The sequence below is a fragment of the Halichoerus grypus genome, chromosome 5 (assembly GCF_964656455.1).
Source record: "Halichoerus grypus chromosome 5, mHalGry1.hap1.1, whole genome shotgun sequence".
NCBI classification, from domain to species: domain Eukaryota; kingdom Metazoa; phylum Chordata; class Mammalia; order Carnivora; family Phocidae; genus Halichoerus; species Halichoerus grypus.
This window is the reverse complement of record NC_135716.1, coordinates 40,865,606-40,882,927: the sequence shown is the minus strand read 5'-3', so window position 1 is coordinate 40,882,927 and position 17,322 is coordinate 40,865,606. Positions and strand designations below refer to the sequence as shown.

Here is a 17,322-nt window from a genome sequence, read left to right as displayed (position 1 = left end):
ATTTTTATCCTCAATCTAATTTTAAAGTTTTAGAAAAGATTTTCCTAGTAAGATATTTTCATGATTTTCTTCAATATATATTTTACATTATAGAAAGACTTTTTTTTTTCTTTTTGGAAAGACTTTTAAAGTAAAGAAACTTTGCCATGATTTTTGAACTGGATGCAATTTTATGTCTGTGTTCTAGGATGTAGTAAAGATTTTCATTGAAGATAACTTAACCTTCAGTTTACCTGTCCAGTTCCGGCAGTCAGTACTAAGGGAACTCTTCCAGAAAGCTCAACAGGGGTAAGTAAGTAAATTGAAGAATTACTTTCTTATTTTTGGATAAAAGAGCAAGTGCAATTTAGGTTTATCAAAAATATACCTCCAAATTACTTCTAAGTCTGTGACAATTTCACCTCTATTAGTAAATGGGAAATTAACACAGCCAGAAATTAACACAGCCACTTTAATGTTCATCTAATCCATTTTAAAAGCACTTGGGAAAAATTAGCAGAATTTGGTTCTGTTACCTAAGCTGTAACTAAATCATCCATGACAGATTTGAAACTTTTCTGTTCTGCTCTATCCCCACCCTTGACATGTGCTTGAATAACTTAAAATCTTACCTCTCAAGGATAAATAACTCATTCTTGTGAATTTGGTTTTGTAATATATACCTTTTTTTTATTAAAAAGAATGTATTAGTGGGTCTACTTTTGTATTCTACAGAAATGAAGCTCTAGATGAAATCTGTTTTAAAGTCTGTGCCTGTAACACAGTCCGTGATATACTGGAAGGTAGAGCGATTAGTGTTCAATTTAACCAGCTATTTCTTAGACCTAATAAAGAGAAAATAGACTTTCTTCTTGAGGTAAGACATTTTTTCCCTTTTTGATTTATAATTTTGCTGTAAACTTGCCAGTGACCTCTTAGTTGCCAAATCCAGTGCCCTCTTTTCTCTCTTCATCTGACTTGCCAGTGTTGGATACGCCTGACCTCTCTCCGACCTTTTCTTCTCTCAGAGCTCTTTCCTATTTCTCCATTACTGGGTTTTCCTTGGTCTTTCAATCGACATCTCTTTTTTCTCTCCCTTCAGTGTTTCTGTTTACAGGAGTTTTGTTTTTGGCTCACTAATCTTCCCATTTTTTAATTCTTATTTAAAGCTTCAGTCACCTGTTGACTAAACATTGCCAAGTCCTAACTCTAACCTCTTCTGTGAGCTCCAGAGTCTGTGTTTGTGTTGGATCTTTCTACCTCTTTAACTGTCTTAATGTAACAGACATTGAGAAAAATACATGAAGCACAATTAATACCACTTAGTTCCAAAAATACAACATCGCCAACACTCTAGAAGTCCTTTTTATGCCCTTTACCAAACCCTCTCCATCTCCCCTTGAGGAAACCACTGTCCTGCCTTTTGTGATAATCTTTAAAGAATATTCTTTAATTTGCCTGTTTTGAACTTTATAGAAATGAAATCATACAAAATATATTTTTTATTTTCCTTCACTAAACATGTTTATTGGATTTTTTCCAAGTTGTATGCATTTATAGTTGATTTTTTATTGCTGTAAGATGTTAACCCCTTAATGGATATATGAGTTGCAACTTTTCTACCTTTTCATTTTGTTGATGGCTTTCTTTGCTATCCAGAAGCAGATGTAGTCACATTTGTCTGTTTTTTGTTTTGCTTTTGTTGCCCTTGCCTTTGGAGTCAGCTCCAAAAAAAAAAAAACATCATTAAGACTGAGGTCAAAGGAGCTTATTACCTATGTTTTCCTCTAGTTTTATGGTTTCAGGTCTTATATTCAAGTTTTTGGCCATTTTTAGTTAATTTTTGTGTATGGTATACAGTGGTGGTCCAATTTCATTCTTTTGCATGTTGCTTTCCAGTTTTCCCAGCACCATTTGTTGAAGAGATTGTCTTTTTCCCCATTGGATATTCTTTTCTGCTTTGTCAAAGATTAATTGACCATATAATTGTGGGTTAATGTCTAGGCTTTCTGTTCTGTTTCATTAATATGTGTCTGTGATTCTGCCAGTACCATACTGTTTTGATTACTATGGCTTGTAATAGAAGTTGAAATCTGGAATTGTGATGCCTCCAGCTTTTCTTTTTTGAGACTCCTTTGGCTATTCAGGGTTTTTTGTGGTTCCATACAGATTTTAGGATTGATTGTTCTAGTTGTGTGAAAAATGCTGTTGGTGTTTTGATAGGAATTACATTAAATGTGTGGATTGCTTTGGGTAGTGTAGACATTTTATTTATTTTATTTTTTAAAAGATTTTATTTATTTGACAGTGAGAGAGCACAAGCAGGGGGAGCAGCAGAGGGAGAGGGAGAAGGAGGCTCCCTGCTGAGCAGAGTGCCTGAGACACGGAGCTCCATCCCTGGACCCTGGGATCATGACCTGAGCCAAAGGCAGACGCTTAACCAGCTGAGCCACCCAGGCGCCCCGTATTTTTAAATTTTTAAAAAACTTTAATTCCAGTTAACATACAGTGTTATATTCATTTCAGGTATACTACTGTATAGTGATTCAACAATTCCATGTATTATTCAGTGCTCATCAAGGTAAATGTAGTCTTGGGGTGCCTGGGTGGCGCAGTTGGTTAAGCCAACTGCCTTCGGCTCAGGTCATGATCCTGGAGTCCCGGGATCGAGTCCCGCATCAGGCTCCCTGCTCTTCCCTCTGACCCTCATGCTCTCTCTCTATCTCGTTCTCTCAAATAAATAAATAAAAATCTTAAAAAAAACAAAAAAAGATAAATGTACTCTTAATCCCCTTCACCTTTTTCATCCATCCCCCACCCCCCTCCCCTCTGGTAGTCTTCTAGATATTCTCTGTAGGTAAGAGTCTGTTTTGGTTTTTCTCTCTTTTTTCTTTTGTTCATTTGTTTTAAGTTCCACATATGAGTGAAATCATATGGTATTTATCTTTCTCTGACTGACTTATTTCACTTAGCAGTATACTCTCATTCCATCCATGTTGTTGCAAATGGGAAGATTTCATTCTTTTTTATGGCTGAGCAGTATTCTATTGTATATATACCACATCTTATTTATCCATTTATCTATCAATGGACATTTGGGCTGCTTCCATAGCTTGGCTATTGTAAACAATGCTGAAGTAAACATAGGGGTGCATATATCCTTTCGAATTAGTGTTTTTGTATTCTTTGGGTAAATACCCAGTAGTGCAGTTACTGGATTACATGGTAGTTCTGTTTTTAAGTTTTTGAGGAATCTCCATCCTGTCTTCTGTGGTGGCTGCAAAAATCTTAATTTTTAAGTGTTAAACTACCTTGGCTTGTTTGTAGTAAACTCAGATAGGTCATGGCTTTTTTTTTTTTAATTGAGATGTAATTGACATATAACATTATATTAGTTTTAGGTATATGTTATCTTTTTTAAATACATATTGCAGGATTTAGTTTGTAATATTTTAAGGTCTTTTACATTCGTGTATGAGATTGATACATCTATTTTTTTTTTTCATGTCCTACCTTTGATTTTGGTACCAAGGTCATTCTTACCTCATAAATAAATTGGGGTATCTTTTTTCCTTGCCTGGAAAAGTTCCCATAAAACTGAACTCATTGCTTCTTTAAGTGTTTGGTAGAATTTACCAATGAAATATTTGGGCCTGGAGGTTTTTTTGTGTAAGGGAAGATTCTGGCATTGCTTCAGTTTCATCAGTGGGTATAGAGGTAGTCTATTTTTCCTGATTATTTTTAAGAGGTTCTTTTTTTTTTTTTTAAGATTTTATTTATTTATTGGACAGAGAGAGGGACAGTGAGAGAGGGAACACATGCAGGGGGAGTGGGAGAGGGAGAAGCAGGCTTTCCGCAGAGTGGGGAGCCTGATGCGGGGCTCGATCTCAGGACCCTGGGATCATGACCTGAGCCAAAGACAGACGCTTAATGACTGAGCCACCCAGGCGCCCCTTAAGAGGTTATTTTCTAAGAATTTATCCACTTCATCTAAATTTTTTTTTAAGTAGGCACCATGCCCTGTGTTGAGCCCAATGCAGGGCTTGAACTCACAACCCTGAGATCAAGAGTCAGATGCTTAACCAACTGAGCCACCCAGGTGACCCCCCTTCACCTACATTTTTAAGTTTATTAAGTTTTTAAAATGTTTGTAACATTGGGGCGCCTGGGTGGCTCAGTTGGTTAAACGTCTGGGGAGTCTGCTTCTCCCACTACCCCTGTCCTCAGCATGCACCCCACCCCTCCACTTGGGCTCTCTGTCAAATAAATAAATAAAATCTTTAAAAAATAAAATGTTTACAGCGTTTATAGAGATGCCCCCTATTTCATGTTTTAATTGTTTTAAGAATTGAGCTTAATTAACACATTTGTTATATTGCGTATCAGAAGTTAACACCTATTCCCTAAGTTTCATGACACATGTACAGTGCATCACTATGTATGAATAAGCTATCATGAAAGCATATTCAGGTATTACTTATTATAAGATCATTAGTATTTATAGTGTGGAGCAAAACTATTATGATGTAAGCATTTTGCACATCAAGATGTTCAGGTGTGCTATATGCTGATAATCTATTCATCTGAGCATAGAACTTTTACAATCCTGTTTCTGAGCATGGTACTTGAAAAATTACTTTTTTTTTTTTTTTTTTAGAGAGGGAGGGAGAGAGGTGGCAGAGAATCATAAGCAGGCTCCACACCCAGCGTGGAGCCTGATGTGGGGCTCAGTCTACAATCCTGAGATCATGACCTGAACCTAAATCAAGTGTTGGATGCTTAACTGACTGTGCCACCCAGGTGCTCCTTTTTTCCCTCCCTTTTAATAACAGCTTTATTGAGGTATATCACATATCGTACTGTTCACCCATTTAAAGCGTACAATCCAGTGTTTTTTTTTTTAAAGTATGTTCATAGATTTGTACAACTGCTACCTCAGTCAGTATTAGAATTTTTCATCCTCCCTCTTCTACCCCACAGCAAAACTTCTTATCCATTAGTAGTCATCCCTCATTTTCCCTCAGTCCCTTTAACCCCAGGTAACTACTAATCTAATTTTGTCTCTGGATTTGCCTATTCTGGGCATTTATATAAAGGAAAATAATATTTGGTTCCCCCCCCTTTTTAAAGTTTTTATTATTCATCTTAGAATACAAGTGTGAGCGGGGGAGGGGCAGAGGGAGACACAAAATCCCAAGCAGACTCCACGCCAAGTGTGAAGCCCAACACAAGGCTCTATCCCAGGACCCCGAGATCATGACCTGAGTCAAAACCAACCAACTGAGCCAACCAGGCACCCCTTTGTGGTCCTTTTTTTTTTTTTTTTCCTTTTAAACTGACTTTAGTAAATGTTTTCAGAGTTCATCCATATTGTAGCATGTATCAGTGCTCCATTATTTTTTGTGGCTGAATAATACTTCATTGAATGGATACATTATTCATTGTTCGTTTTGTATGTCTATCAGTTGATGGACTTTAGGATTATTTCAGTTCATGGCTGTTATGAGTAATGCTGCTATGAACATTGTATATTTTTTGTTAACATATTAGGGAATATTTGACAATTTCCAGAGGTTAAGGACTTTTATACTGATTGCTTTATTTTGGTTTCTTGTAAGTAATACATGGGAGAAGTCTTAATCTGATGAATAAACTCAGAATATTATGAGACTATTATTTGTAGATAACTAACATTTCCACAGCTAGTTTTTGTTCTTTAATTTTGGTTTATTTTTAAAACCTTGGTTACGTTCTTAATCATTGGTTCTATATACTTTAGCTCTTACTGATCAATTCAGCTATCTCAGATGAATCTTCTTTCACTTTTCTGACTGGAGCTACTGTAGAGTTTATCACCTCATAGAATTGTTTAACGTACTTTATACATTCTGGGAAAACTCTATACCATGCTAGGTAGGTTATTCTTTATTTCATGTAAATACCTGCAGTTGTTGAAATGATCACATTCCAATCCCTCTCCCCATAATGATTCTTATTCACAGTCTCATCTTTTAAATTACTTAGACAAATCTGTGATTGATATGTGCCTGAAGGAGAATTTGGTTGTTTTTAAATGTAAACTTTTCAAACTGTAGGGTATGTTTTTTAAAGTGCCAATATTCAAATAAAAATTACTCAAATTCCTAGGTATGTTCAAGATCAATAAATTTAGAAAAAGCTTCAGATTCTTTGAAGGGAAACATGGCTGCTTTTCTAAAGTAAGTGCCTTTTTTTCCCCCTTAACTTTCAAGTTAGTCCTGTGAGAAAAATAACTTTCATTACTTTTTGTATTTATCCTGCATGTCTTATAACCAGGCAGTCATTTGAGAGCCAGTTACGTTCAGATTTGTGTAGTGACACAAAATTCAGGATTGATATTACTCTTTTTGTATATTTTGACATTGACTTCACAATTTTAAATAAGGACCAAAAAATTTTTAAAATCTATTTCAAATATTATTATACAGTTTATGAAGTGGTAGTTTGTTAAATGGTTTATTAATAAAGATTGGTTAACATGATTGTTTTTCCCAAACTAAATTATAAACTTTTTTTGTTTTACAATATTTTTACTGATCTAGGAATGTGTGTCTGGGGTTGGAAGATCTGCAGTATGTTTTCATGATTTCTTCACATGAGCTTTTCATTACATTGTTGAAAGATGAAGAACGAAAGCTACTTGTTGATCAGATGAGGAAGAGATCCCCTAGAGTAAATCTGTGCATTAAACCTGTAACTTCATTTTATGATATCCCAGGTTAGCTCTCTAGTCTGCTAGCGAAAATGTTGGCACATTTTGCCCTTCTATTATATTGCCCCTCAGTGTATTTGAGGATGTCCTCTCACTTGTTTTAATTTATACTTATGTCAGTAATTAATTAGAAATTTACCAGTCTTTTGTAGTCGTATTTCTGTCTAAGCATTAAGTTCCGAACTCTGCTGAGTCTGTGTTTAATGGAGATTGAGGCCTAGTTACATACAAGATTCTAGCTGGGGAAATAGACCAAGGTGATGCTGTCTTGGAGGTAAAAATGAGAGCTGGGAGGGGAGTGGTAAAGGGTCCTGAGACTCACAAAAAGTACAGGCTCTCGTGCGTTTCAGCCTACAGTGCTGTGTGACACTGTCTGCTGGCTAAGCATCCCTCTTTGGCGACATGGCTATTTTTGCCTTATTTATTTGATGATTTTTTTCTGTTTTTGCTTTTATTTTGTGAATATAAGTAGAAGATGTAGTGGTCTTCATTAATAAGAAACATAAGCTTTAGAGCTTAATATAGGTGAGACAGAATTCATTTGGTTTAACAAAACAAAATTGTAGCTGCTTTGAACCTCACTAGGAAAAATGCCATTAAGACCTAAATTGTTGGGAATGGATTAATGAAGACTATCTGAAAGTCTAGTTGTAATTAGAGATTTTAATGATCTTGGTTTTCTGGGAAGGCAGTGCCTCCACCTTCTCTTCCTCTGCCTTTAAAAAAAAAACCCACATTTTTATTTATTGTATTTATTAAAACAAAAATATATTTACACATGCCTTTATTAACACATTGTTTGAAAGTAGGAGACTGTCTACATAAATTAATTTTTTCCATATATTCCACCTAGTTCTTTCTGTGAACCAGTTACTGATTTTTATCTTTGTTTATATTTTCATTGTATTTATTTATTAAATGCAGACTTAATACAAACTTAGGTTTTTTGTAGGCAGATAAAATTAATATGTAATTTATGTTGAATGAATTCTGAAGATGAGAGCTGTTTCTCACAGATACAATACTTAACATACATATACAATTTCTCTCAACAAATTATCATTCTCATATTTGTAGGATTAAGGATTTCTTTGAATTAAGTCATTATTGAAATGGAAATCTCTTTCTTAGCTTCAGCAAGTGTCAACATTGGTCAGTTGGAGCATCAGCTGATATTGTCAGTGGATCCCTGGAGGATTCGACAGATTTTAATTGAATTACATGGTATGACTTCAGAGCGCCAGTTCTGGACCGTGTCTAACAAGGTTAGAAACCCTTTGTCAAGGACAGATAAGAAAATTACACTTATTTTCTGATGTAATTTATTTATTTTAAAAAAGATTTTGTTTGAGGGAGCGCGCACACACAAGTGGGGGAGAGGCTCCGTAACCTCTAAGAATAAGTTTATGTCCTATTTATTGTCATAGCATCTCCACATACCTTAAATAAAGCTGTAAGTATATGTATAAGGAATATTCTTTTTTTTTTTTTTTTTTTTTTAAATATTTTTATTTATTTATTTGACAGAGAGAGACACGGCGAGAGAGGGAACACAAGCAGGGGGAGTGGGAGAGGGAGAAGCAGGCTTCCCGCGGAGCAGGAAGCCCGATGCGGGGCTCGATCCCAGGACCCTGGGATCATTATAAGGAATATTCTTTATGCAGTCTGTAGCTGCTCTTTGCTATGTGCTTATAGAGTATTTTTGTTTTTATTAATACCCTCTTGAAGTCTAAAGCCTGAAGGTTGGAACTGATTCATTAAAACTTTTTAGGACATTTTTGGCTTTATATGTTCATTTAAAAATACCCAGCTAATGGATTTACCTGTTTCTAAGGTTATCTATTCAAAAGCTTTCCTGCATGCAAAGTGCACATGAAAATAACTTTTAGAACATTTCAGTGGAATGTAGCTGAAGATACAAGGGAGATAGCACATAGATACGGGAGAAATTACAGTTGTATGGCAGTACGCCTAATTCACTGCATACTTCTCTGCTGAAAATGTAGTAAAAAGGCAGCGAGAACTTTATGTATATTTTATGGGATTTGAACATGTAAGTGTAGTGGAATGAAAAATTTCTCTGAACATTAGTGTTGGGCTTCATTAATGTTGATGTTATTATTAGTGCTCATTTTTATGGATGAAGAAGTATAGCATAGTAAAGAGAGGGCGTTCTGACTGCCTCAGTTTGAATCCCAGCCTCTATACTTACTAGTTATGTAATCAGTCTTGGGCAAGTTATTTGACATTTGTGTGTTCGCTTTTCTTATCTGTAAAATGAGGATGATGGTACCTACTTCATCGTATTTTGTTGAGGATCACATAAATTAATACATATACTCCTCGGGCTTTTTTCCCTTTTTTTCTATAGATTATTCTTTAGAAAGTTCCAATCCATTTAATTTATTACTGGCTTATAGTGAATATGTTCATTTTTATTAGCATTTCATTATGGCTGTCATTTTCCTTTCTCTACAAAAGCGACCTTTCCAGGACTTCTTTAAATGTGATTGAAGATTATTGAAAGATTCTTCCCTAGATTTGGCTTTCTGTGTATGTGTGTGTGTGTTTATATATTTTTTATTTCTTCTAGTGGGAAGTACCTTCTGTGTATAGTGGGGTTATCCTGGGAATTAAAGACAATTTAACAAGAGATTTGGTTTACATTCTTATGGCCAAAGGTTTACACTGCAGTACTGTTAAGGTGAGTAAAAGTGTACATCAACTACTGGTTAAGAATATGCTTTATATTCAGGGTCTGACCTAAAAAAACAAAGAAACAAAAATGCTTTATTAATTTTATCATAAAACCCAGGAATCAGAATTTCCCATATTTTCTTGATCTTAAAATATAGTTCTAGGCCTAAAAAGGTTTTTTTTCCCCCTAAAAGTATATTTTCAAAGGTGTTATAGTTCTTTTTCCTTCACCCTCATAACTGTACCAAAGTGGTCTTGGATATATGGATATAGCTCCATTCCTTTAAAAAAAAAAAATAGAGACCATGAAAAATTATTGTGTCTTTTAGGATTCAGTTAGTAAAATTGTGTTCCAAATCCCTTAAAAATACTTTTGTAGTTTGTTTTACATAAGGAGTTTGTAATCTATTTGGGAAGTCAAGACATAAGTGAAATGTTAAATGATTAATAGATGGTATAATTGCACAAGTATTAGTACAGAAAATTCTAGAGGCAGGTTAAAGATGGCATTTCCAAATTTAGTTCAGGCAGAAATCCTGAGCTAAACCTCAAGACTTGAGTAAGTTAGCGAGGTATAAAGGATGGCATCATATGGAAAAGCTCAGAGATAAGAAATAGGCTGGTGTACATGGGGCCTGGAAGCAGTAAGCTGATGTTAGAGTGCCACCTGGTATGTGAGCGGAGGCCGTGATGAGGCAGGAGGGGGAAGTTGGATGCAGCCTGTACGGAGGCTCTGTGAGCTTTGTTAAGGGGGTCGGGTTTTCTAGACCAGCAGTCTTCTAGCTAGAAGTCCAACATGTAGACCTTATAGTTTTAAGGGAAGCAGTTCCTAGCTTTTCTTCTTTTACCTAAAATCGATCTGCCTGAAGATACTGTTGGAGTTCACGTGTCTTGTTTCTCTGTTCACATTCCTTTCTCTTTTCACAATTGTGCTTTTCCAGCTTACTTTAAAAAGGGGGAGGAGCCCCACTTGAGCTTTATAGTAACTTTTGAAACCAAGTGCTGTCAAGTCCTCCAGTTTTATTGTACTTAAAATGATTTTGGCTATCCTAGGTCCTTTGCTTTTTTTTAATTTTATTTATTATTTTTTAAAGAGATTAAGTAAACTGTACGCCCAGTGTGGGGCTTGAATTTTCTACTCTAAGATCAAGAGTTGGCATTCTGTATGGACTGGGCCAGCCAGGTGCTACCTCCCTCTCCTTTGCTTTTTATTTATTTACTTATTTTTAAGATTTTTAAGTAATCTCTATACCCAGTGTGGGGCTCACACGACCCTGAGATCAGGAGTCACATGCTCTACCGACTGAGCTAGCCAGGCGCTCCTCCCCTTTGCTTTGCTATTTATTTAGTATTTTTAAAAGATTTTATTTATTTGACAGAGAGGTAGTGAGAGCAGGATCACAAGCAGGGGGGAGTGGGAGAGGGAGAGGCAGGCTTCCCGCCGAGCAGGGAGCCCGATGTGGGGCTCGAGCCCAGGACCCTGGATCATGACCTGAGCCGAAGGCCGAGCCAGCCAGGCACCCCTCCCCTTTGCTTTTTAATATAAATTTTAGAATCAGCTTTTCAGTGTTTACTTAAAAAAAAAAGGGGGGGGGGGAGAAAGAAAGAAAATCTTGCTGGGATTTTGATTCAGATTGCAATGAATCTATAAATCAATTTGGGGACAGTTGAAATTGATGGTAATATTATGTCTTTTAATCCATGAACTTAGTGTATGTCTTCATTTACTTAGGTCTCCATTTATGTATGTCTTTATCTCAACAAGTTCTGTAATTCTCAGCATACACATCTTGCATGTATTTTGTTAGATTTATCTCTAAATGCGTGTATGTTTTAAAACAAAAAATAGGGTAATTCATTATTCAAAAAGTTCATATTTACGCTATACTTTAGCATCTCCTTAAACTCTTCCAAAAAAAAAAAAAATTTCTAAGCTTAAATACTTTCTGATATAAATTTTTATGTAAAACTGTTTTTAGTGAGCAAAGAACCTTTTGTAGATAGTGCTGTAAACCAGAGGTCCTCAAAGTGTGATTGCGACTCCAGCAGCATTGGCCACATTTGGGAACTTGTTAGAAATGCAAAATGTTGGGTCCCAGCCTAGACCTACGGAGTCAGAAACTGGGGAATCAGAAACAGACAGCCCCAGCAGTCTGTTTTAATAAGCTCGCCAGGTAATTGCGATGCATGCTCAACACTTCCAATGGAAATAACATGCAAACCACATATGTAATTTATGATTTTCTAGTAGCACATTTTTAGAAACACCAAAAGAAGTACATAAGTGATTTTAATACATTTTAACCCAATATATCTAAACTATCGTTTCAACAAATAAGCAATATAAAAATTACTGAGATTTTTTTTTTTTTTTTAATGCGTGTGCTAGGTTTTCACTCAAAATCTAGTATTTTACACTTAAAACACCTCCCAGTTTGGACTGGTCACAATTCACATGCTCAGTAGCCACATAGAGCTGGTGGCTACCATACTGGACCATACAGCTATAGATAAAAAAGTTTATAATAGGGGCCATGTCATTGGCAGCTTTTCTTTTTCCACCCCTAAATTAACTAACATTTATTGGGAATGGAGACTTTTCTGCAGGTTTCATATATATTTATTCTTTCACTTACTCTTTTCACACACACAGTGCAGTCAGTTTTATAGGTGAGAAATCAGAGCCAAATGTATTAAATCGTCTAAGGTCATGCAGCTAGTAAGTGGCACACGTGTTAGAAAGGATAGAAAACGGGAAACATTTAGGAGGTAAAATCTAGAATTGATTGCTTACTGATGTGCTGTTGAAGGAATGAGGGAGAGAAGAATGGAGAGCAATGCTCAGCTTTCCGCTTTGGATGCCAGCAAGTGAATATGCAGACAAACATTTTTGAAGGATCGATTATTCATTTTTACAATGGTTAATTTGGGCCTGCAGTTGGAAACAGCCTGAAGCTTGGGGAATGGTCTGGGCTAGAGATACAGATTTGGGAGGCCTCAGAGATCACCCAGGGTGAATATACAGAATCTAGGGGATGCAACATTGGGTCCAAGGAACAGTGGCATGTTGGGTACGGGGAACAAACAGAGGTGGAGTCATAATAGCCAAGGGAAGAGAGAGACTGTCAAAAACAAGGGAGTGGGCAGCACCAGGATGCGGCCCTTAAGTCCTGTAAGATAACTAAAAAGTGTTCAGTAGGTTGCACAATTAGAAGATCTTTGTTTAGTAAGAACTATTTCTTCTTTGTGATGGGGGTAGGAGCCAGATTGTAGGAGTCAAGGAGGCACGTGGGAGGAGAGAAAGAATGAATGAAGACTACTCTTTGAAAAAATTAGAAGCAGATGTAAGAAAAGGGTTGGATTATAGTGAATTTATTTGATTTATTAGCCAATTATGTGAACTAGTAAGGTTGTGTGCCAAGATTTTAGAATATGAAACCTTGTTGAAGAGTGTAAGAGCCAATTCTGAATAGCCTAGGTATAATAAGGTACTTGTCATAGAATCCGTATGCATTCTCTATATACATATATGTACGTGACATGTATAATTTGTGTGTATATTATATTAGCTTATATATATAAAATAATATGTGTATGTGTGTAAGCTATGTAAAAGTTTTTTTTGGTTTTATAGTTTGTGTAAAACTTGTTTAGTAATATAGCATGTTTTTATACTGTTTATTGGATTTTTTTAAATTATGAAAGGAGTATCAGAATAAATCAGTGACACAGATGATAAAGAAAAAGGTAATCTAGCCTCACTCTCCAAGACAACCATTGTTAACCATTTAAATTCTTCTCTTGGCTCTGTACTCCTAAGGATGCACGTTTTTTGATTCCAGAGGAAAAGTGACCCAGTGATCTGTTATTTCTTTCTGTAGGATTTTTCCCATGCCAAACAGCTATTTGCTGCTTGTTTGGAGTTGGTAACAGAGTTCTCACCGAAACTTCGTCAGGTCATGCTGAATGAGATGCTGCTTTTGGATATTCATACCCATGAAGCTGGAACGGGGCAATCAGGAGAAAGGCCTCCTTCTGATCTTATTAGTAGGGTGCGGGGATATCTGGAAATGAGGCTTCCTGGTAAGATGTTCACAAAGCCAAATTTCAGAAGTGCAGTACTCAAGTAATCGTAGGGAAGAATCTTAAAAAAACATTTTCTTATTTTTTTGCCATCTTAAAAAAGTTACTGCTCTCCTGAAACAATTCAGATGTGGAGTTCTCTTGAGAACATTGAAGATAATGTAGGAAACTATTCGTTTCCTAGGATTACCATAACAAAGTACCACAAGCTAGATGATTTAAAACAGCAGAAATTTATTCTCTCACATTTTTGGAGACTAGATATCTGAAATCAAGGTGTCTGTGGGGCCGTGCCCCCCCGAAGGCTCTGGGGAAGAATCTTTCCTTGGCTTTTTCTAGCTTCAGATGGCTGCTAGCAATCTTTGGCATTCTTTAGCCTATAGCTTCATACTCCTGTCTCTCCCTCCTTTGTTACGTGTGTGTGTGTGTGTGTCCGTGTCCATCCGTCTGTCCGTCCTCTTATAAAGGCACCAGTCATTGGTTGTAGCGTGTGTCCTAATTCTGTATGATGTCATCTTAACTAAGTATATCTGTGAAGACCCTGTTTCCATGTGAGGCAACTCAGGTCTCGAGTGGAAATGAATTTTGAGGGAACACTGTTCAACACACTACAAAACTGTATTGCAATTTTAAGATACTCTGTTAACGAAGAATTAAAATGTCCTTGTAAGTATAGGTTGAATGTTTAGTTCCTTATTACCATCATAGAACTCATCAAAATGATTGCCAGTGGGTCAGGAACTCACTTGTCACTTTAGGAACAGACGTTCTGTGTCTATTTGTAAGTATAAATGTGTTACGAAGGGGCGCCTGGGTGGCTCAGTCATTAAAGCGTCTGCCTCCGGCTCAGGTCATGATCCCAGGGTCCTGGGATCAAGCCCCACATCGGGCTCCCTGCTTGCCAGGAAGCCTGCTTCTCCCTCTCCTACTCCCCTTGTGTTCCCTCTCTCGCTATCTCTCTGTCAAATAAATAAATAAAATCTTAAAAAAATAATAAATATGCTATGAAAATTATATAAATTATATAATTATGTATAAAAATTATTATATAAATCTCTCTATGTAAATGTTGCTTAAAGAAGTTTCTTAATTTTACATGTTCTAGTAATTTTAGAACAGTAAGTCCTACTGTACATACTTAAAGCTGTAAAATTGAAGTATAAAAGAAGGTGCTAGTAATGTACCAAAACAGAAATGGCTTCTGGCCCTCTGGAGTCTTTTGGATTAATTTAATTGTCATTACATTCTGATTTCTAGCAGATAGTACAACTTTTTAGCACTCTGCTGATAGAATACCTTTGAGCTTTAATGCGTCATTGCCCTTTAATGTCGTGAAAATTGATCCAGTAATATACTGGCACTGTCCACGGACACATGCTACTGTGTCTGTTTTCTTTTTAAAGGTGGAAGTTTGATTTTTCGTACATGATTTCTCTAAAATGAAAAGAGGAATTTTTAAAATTCTAACATTTGTTGAGTGTTAGCTGCATGTCAGATGTTGTTGGAAGAGCTTTAGGTACAGAATTCATTTGGTCCTCATGGCAGCTCTGTGAAGTAGCTGCTACTTTAATTATCCCTGTTCGTAAATCAGGAAACAGGTACAGAGAGGTTAAGGAATTTGGCCAAAGTCACCTAGTAAGAGACAGAACAGGGATTTGAATCCATCAATCCTGGTTAAGCCTCTGCTCTTACTCTTTGAAATAGATGGAAATGCCTTTAAATAAGCACAGGTCTGTTTGTACTACCTTTTTGACCTTTAAGTAGTCTGGAATTCACATCACTTTTTTTTTTTCTTTTCCTGTTTTTGGTCCAAGACTCCTAGCACTGCACCTAATTTATGTAAATTCTTACCTTGTTGGATGTTCAGCTGCTTGTCCCATAGTTTGTGTTACAAGTAGTGTTTAAAATGGAAAGGCAAGGATGTCATTTATTGTTAGGAGGAATAAGCACAGTGCAGTGCCTTGTCTTTGCGCCTCAGTTACAGACTAAGGCCCTGAGTTCAGCAGACACCTGGCTCTGATTCTCTGGCAGGAGAGTCAGGGTGGGTACAGTGGTCTCGCCATGGGTCACGATGGGGGGAGGGGTGTGAAAAGGGGTCATCTGCCACATACTCCTCCCTCTTTTTTTTTTTTTTTTTTTTTTTTTAAGGTTCATTTGAGAAAGCATGGGAGAGTGGGTAGGGCGAGGAGAGGGAGAAAGAAAAAAGCAGGCTCCACGCCCAATGCAGAGCCCAACACAGGCTCAATCCCACCAGCTGAGCCGAAATCAGGAGTCAAACACCTGACTGACTGCCACCCAGGTGCCCCTCCTCCCTCTTTTTTTAAGGAAAAAAAAATTGTTTCCTGATGGTATTGGGTCAATTTTGATCAAATTAGCTGCATGCCCTCTGTAGAAGAGGGTGTTAGGTGGATTGGCCTGGCTCTACTATCAGGAATAGGAAGTGATCTTAATTGACAAAGATCCAATCTTCCATTTATAAATAAAGGCTACAGATTAATTATTCTAACACCAGTGATGTCTTTTGGGAGAAATTACCCAACTTTTATTAATTTTTTTTTTAAAGATTTAGAACGTGTGCATGCACACAAGTGCACAAGTGGGGGGGGTGCAGAGGGAGAGGGAGAGAATCTCAGGCGGACTCCCCACTGAGCACAGAGCCCAACGTGGGGCTTGATCCCACGACCCTGAGACCGTGACTCGAGCTGAAATCAAAAGGTGGATGCTCAACCCACCAAGCCACTCAGATGCCCCGAAATTTCCCAACTTTTAATACCTTTGTATCAACAGCTTACTTTCTCTTGAGATGTGTCTTTGTTATATTCCTAGGATTTCAACAAAATTGAATTCTAGGCCTACTCTGGGTGCCTGTTACAGCATAGGACTTCTACATTTAGAAATAATGCTTAATTGCATTGCAGATGCTTAAAGGGAAGTTTAATCTCCAAATCACTGCTTTTCAGGCTGTATCAGAATTCTCCCTAGATTCAAATTTATGTTTAAGAACCATTGCTCTGTTACTGTTTGGGGAGTGCTGGGTGAATAAAGGAAGCGTTGGAGCCAAATGCTGTGTGATCTGCCTTTGGCAAAATGTAAAGAACTCAATGACATGCGTGCATTGAGGATACTAATTTCCCTTCTGTCTTTGTTCTTTCTTGACGATGATGCAAAGAATGTATATTTTGCTGTGTTCCTATAACTCTCTGTCCTGTCAAATCCTTTTTTGGGTAAGGTGAGATATAAACTAATATCCATAGGCAGTCTTTTAGAAAGACTAAAATATAAGTCCTCAAAAAGTTTAATAGCTCTCCCTATTTTAAGTTAACATTGTTATTCAGCATTCTTTGGGATTTTTCTTTTTGCTGAAGTACATTAAAACCTGAATATTATATACGTTGAGCTATGAAAATTTGCAACATATTTAATATTAAAGTATATTTAATATTTCAAAGGAAGTTATGTGCAAAACAGTGCCTTTTTTTTTTTTTGTCCAAAACAATATTGGGTGATTTTTTTTCTCATCAATTTTTATTTAAAATTGTTTTTGGCACAGTAAATATTTTTTGAAAGTTAAGGACTTGTTTCTGAGGAGTATTATGTCTTAATCAGCAGAAATACTTAAAATGGTACATTTACTCAGATTTGTTAAAATTTTATTATATGTTTTAGCTATTTCTGTGCTCTAAATGTGCTAAAAGTTTATATGGTACCATTGTACTTGTTTTGTGTGTTTATTTGGTTGTTTGAATTACAGATTTCTAGAGGACAGGTGCTGTGGACTTCCTCAGTAGGGTGTTGGCCATGTAAAGTAGTCA

At 36.6% G+C, this 17,322-nt stretch overlaps 1 protein-coding gene across 2 annotated transcripts in view; it reads left to right on the top strand.

Moving 5' to 3' along the window:
• INTS8 (integrator complex subunit 8) overlaps window positions 1-17,322 on the top strand; it is a 53,438-nt gene that overhangs the window by 15,915 nt on the left and 20,201 nt on the right. The window contains exons 9-15 of one of the 2 annotated variants that reach the window (XM_036085160.2): window positions 188-288; window positions 715-856; window positions 6,127-6,197; window positions 6,561-6,736; window positions 7,862-7,995; window positions 9,324-9,434; window positions 13,309-13,510. In XM_036085160.2, coding sequence (XP_035941053.1) covers window positions 188-288; window positions 715-856; window positions 6,127-6,197; window positions 6,561-6,736; window positions 7,862-7,995; window positions 9,324-9,434; window positions 13,309-13,510 — 937 coding nt within the window. Of the gene's footprint in view, window positions 1-187; window positions 289-690; window positions 857-6,126; window positions 6,198-6,560; window positions 6,737-7,861; window positions 7,996-9,323; window positions 9,435-13,308; window positions 13,511-17,322 lie in introns of both variants that reach the window. The other variant, XM_078072203.1, reaches the window with a different exon arrangement.